Source organism: Dendronephthya gigantea, unplaced genomic scaffold (genome assembly GCF_004324835.1).
Source record: "Dendronephthya gigantea isolate DGI-Jeju-01 unplaced genomic scaffold, DenGig_1.0 000105F, whole genome shotgun sequence".
Taxonomy (NCBI): domain Eukaryota; kingdom Metazoa; phylum Cnidaria; class Anthozoa; order Malacalcyonacea; family Nephtheidae; genus Dendronephthya; species Dendronephthya gigantea.
In genome coordinates this window covers 285,317-289,140 of record NW_021163115.1, presented here as the reverse complement: position 1 = coordinate 289,140, position 3,824 = coordinate 285,317, and the positions used below count along the sequence as shown (strand labels likewise).

The window sequence follows — 3,824 nt, the reverse complement described above, 5'->3', positions numbered from 1 at the left end:
TAATTTGTAATATTAATGTAAATTTTATTTGTATTCATGGTTTAACTTCCTTAGTTATTAACATTTAGACGGGAAAATAGTATTTTTTTGTATTTTATATAGATTTCCATTTTTGGCAGTGACGACTCCTATGCTCATTCGCTAACGCCTAGCTGTAATCCCACAACGTGGTCAATTGAGTGTTAGATCAGCACATTTCAAACAACCAGAAGGCTTACCACCACCACCACCTTCACAAAATTGATAAATATGAAACATATTGTGTGATTATATGTTTTCACTTCTTCAGTAAAATAAACTGACATTTTATATTGGTTCTGTTCTTTAGATGCTTGTTGATGTTTACAGTTAGTGTGAGTTAAGATCTGCATTACTAAGCCATTGTGTGTTAGAACTGGCAATATTTATGTATATTAGGTTGATTGAAAAGCTAAAGGCATGAACACCTTATCTAGTACAATTGATCTTCAAGTTTGCATGAATTGTAAATGCTATTAGCATAGAAACAATAGCATAGAAACAAAAAACAATGGTGTGTGTATGCAGGTTTTTACTTTTTTGAACATCATGTAAATATATGTATAAATGCAAAATCTTGGCTGTTTTGTCAAGGCAATTTTACTTACAATATTTTATAACCATAATAAAATTTGATGAGTTTATTTATTTGTTCATCAATAAATACAGATTTACATATTTATACCATGTATTGTATGAATATTTTTCTAATTTTCTTAATACTGCAAGGGTTTGTATGAAATATCACATGACAGTGAAGTGCTTTGGTTATAGACAATAGGTTTTGAGGATATAAAATAGAAAGCCTGGTTTCCATACAACATTGTCAGGGTGTTGTGTTAACCATTAAGAAAAATATCTATCATTATTAGTTATTATGCAACAACTTGATTGTCATATGGAAACCAGACTAAAAACAAGTTGATGGCAAAAATGCTGGAAAAATCTACATAGGTTAGCCAATGGAAATAATTGCAGAAATTCACAACTTGCAAACCCTGGTTCTTATGAAATTATATGTCAACGTACACTCATACTAGCCCTTACAATCTGACCTTCCCATTTACCACGCCTCTTTATCCAGATTTTTGGATAAAATCCTATTTTTAAAAAGTTAACCCGAAACTTGATGTGTTCAACATAGACGTCTAGTATATCTCCTGCTGCAATCAGTGGATGTAAATACTTGCAATGTTCAGAAGCTATATATCCAACATTTTCCCATTGAGTTCCATAATGAAGATCAATAGCAATTGCATTTTGGTCCCGAGGATTCTCCGGCTCTGGTCTTAGTCTAACATTTACTGATTCATTATATTCAAGGGCAAGATATGCCTGTTCCAGATGATGTTGGTAACTTTGTTCATGAGCAGCTCCAATGCACTTGAATGGTAGAGCATGAGTGATTTCTTCCTCATCACTTTCAACTTCTTCACTTTCATCTTCTTCACTGTCCTCATTATTAATTTCGATGTCATCAAAATCAGGAGTAACCGCATCCACAGCGCTCGTATTTTCTGTCAATACACGATCCACATCAAAATCCCAAATTAAAAGCATTCTCTCCGCTTTACAATGAATAAATTCATCAGGGATAGTACCAAACTAAAAAAAAGTTTCAGTTAAATTTTAATACACAAATCAAGCCTTAAAAGTTAATAAAAAATATTAAAAAATGAGGTGTTGACAAGTACTTTATACTAACCTCAAATATAGTACTTGCTTTAACGTTGATGACACAAGGAGATTTAAGGCCATTCAACTTCGAAAGCAGTGCTTCGGTGTTTGGTATAATACAAAGTCTTCTTTCAGACGGAGTATTATGAAAGGCGAAATGGCAGCAAAGCCCATGCAGCTTAAAAAACGGTAAACTCGGTACAGTAAAAGATAAGTCGTAATGCGGATCGCAACAATACATATACATCATAGTATTTTGCACTATCGCAGCTTGAAAATCCTGTCTTTCGAAAGCATCCATTTTTCCTATACTCGCAGAGCTCTTCACATCACGACAGTCAAAACGTCAAATGAAGCGTTCGCATAATTGAGCGCTCAATACCCATCATGCTTTGCGGCCTGCTGTCCAACCTCCTCTGTTGTTACCTAAAGCATGGTTCACACGGGGTGGGGACAAAATGCGGATACGGATGGCGGATGCGGATGGGAAAATGCGGATGAGGGGATAAAATGCGGATGGGAAAATACGGATGAGGAGATAAAATGCGGATGAGGCGATAAAATGCGCATGGGAAAATACGGATGAGGGAATAAAATGCGGATGGGAAAATGCGGATGAGGGGATAAAATGCCGATGGAAAAATGCGGATGGGGGGATAAAATGCGGATGAGGGGATAAAATGCGAAAAAAAGAAAAACGATTTTTATATGTAATTTCCTTATATAAATATATATGTCTTTCTTTCTTGTATTTCTGCCGTCTAAGCTTCTTTACCACGACTAGCTTATCTTTCACGTTTGCCAAAGAAGCGTCCATAAAACTGCCTCTACCAATTTTTTATTTTTACTCTGGCGCTGCCAGCGACGGAGTTGAAAATTCGACTCGGTTTTTTTTATCGTCGCAAGTGTGTAATGTGTATGTGACCGTATTTATTTACGTCCCGTGCGCGATTCGATTTCGCTCGCATGATACGGCAATTCCTTCAAGAGGAGCAAATAAACAGTTCTTTTCGTGCTGCTCGATTGAATAACTATATAAGCGCGAATCCCAAAGGCAAAGTGTAAGACAAAGCGAATGTATCATGCGGTTTATTTACATTTTTGAACAATTGAACTTCTATACTTTTTAAAGTACGTTGTGCTTCGCGATCGAACATTTAGGTTCGCAAGGCATCTAAATGCGAATGTGAACTGTATTGTTTATGTTCAGAAGAATATTAATTGATGCCATCAAGCAAATCCCGTGGGCAGATGTTGTAGAACTAGACGCCTGTCCCCTCATCCGCATTTTTCCATCCGCATTTTCCCCTCCGCATCCGCTATCCGCAATCCGTATCCACATCTTATCCCTACCCGGTTCACACGGGTGAAATAAACACTTGCTTGCAAATGTCAAAACAAAGAAATTCAATAAAGCTTGAGACATAAGCATCGACATAAGCACAAGTATTAGCATAAGACTCGAAGAATAACAAAGCAGAAGACATTGAAAAAGAAAAATTGTATTTTTACTTATTTCATTGGTGTGATATTATATTGGAATGATATTATATTGTTATATACCTAATGTCAAAATTAATCTTTCTTGCTTTCCTATTGGACAAAAGGTGCACGCGTCACGCGTGGAGGGCCTCAAATCTTCATGATTACGCGTCATCAATACGAGCGGGCATAGATGTGCGGAAAGGTCTATTTTACAATTTGCCCCAGATAAAATTACGAAATTTGATGCCCGTTTCTATGCTTTCCCTTCCAACGCGATCCTGGAAATCAAAACAAATATACAAAGCAAAAATACCCCTCGTCGTCAATAAATAAATGTTTAATAAGTAGCTGCAGCTAATCGTTGCTCTTTAGTGTATAATGTGGATGCATAAACAAAACCTTTCAATGTATTTAGCGTAACTGAACTCGTTATACCTAAAACATCCTTTCGTTTTTAACACAAGGTGTACTCTCGGTCACAATTGCCAGTTGACACATTTGATGCAAAATCTATTTTTTCTTCTTTCATTTGATTGACGGTTTTATTTCAATCATATGCACACTTTTTTTATATTTTTGCTATTTTCTTAGGAACCATACGCAGTATTCTAATATTTTGTTTATGGTCCTGGTGGTGACTTTGA

At 36.0% G+C, this 3,824-nt stretch overlaps 1 protein-coding gene across 1 annotated transcript; it reads right to left on the bottom strand.

Annotated features, from left to right (window-relative positions):
- Nucleotides 1-730: 730 nt before the first annotated feature.
- LOC114534760 lies at nt 731-2,105 on the bottom strand. Its single transcript, XM_028556234.1, has 2 exons — nt 1,724-2,105; nt 731-1,623 (listed from the first exon to the last, which is right to left on the bottom strand). Exons 1-2 carry the CDS (start codon nt 1,994-1,996, stop codon nt 1,039-1,041), a joined length of 858 nt encoding a protein of 285 aa, XP_028412035.1. The 5' UTR covers nt 1,997-2,105; the 3' UTR covers nt 731-1,038.
- Between the last annotated feature and the right edge of the window lie 1,719 nt (nt 2,106-3,824).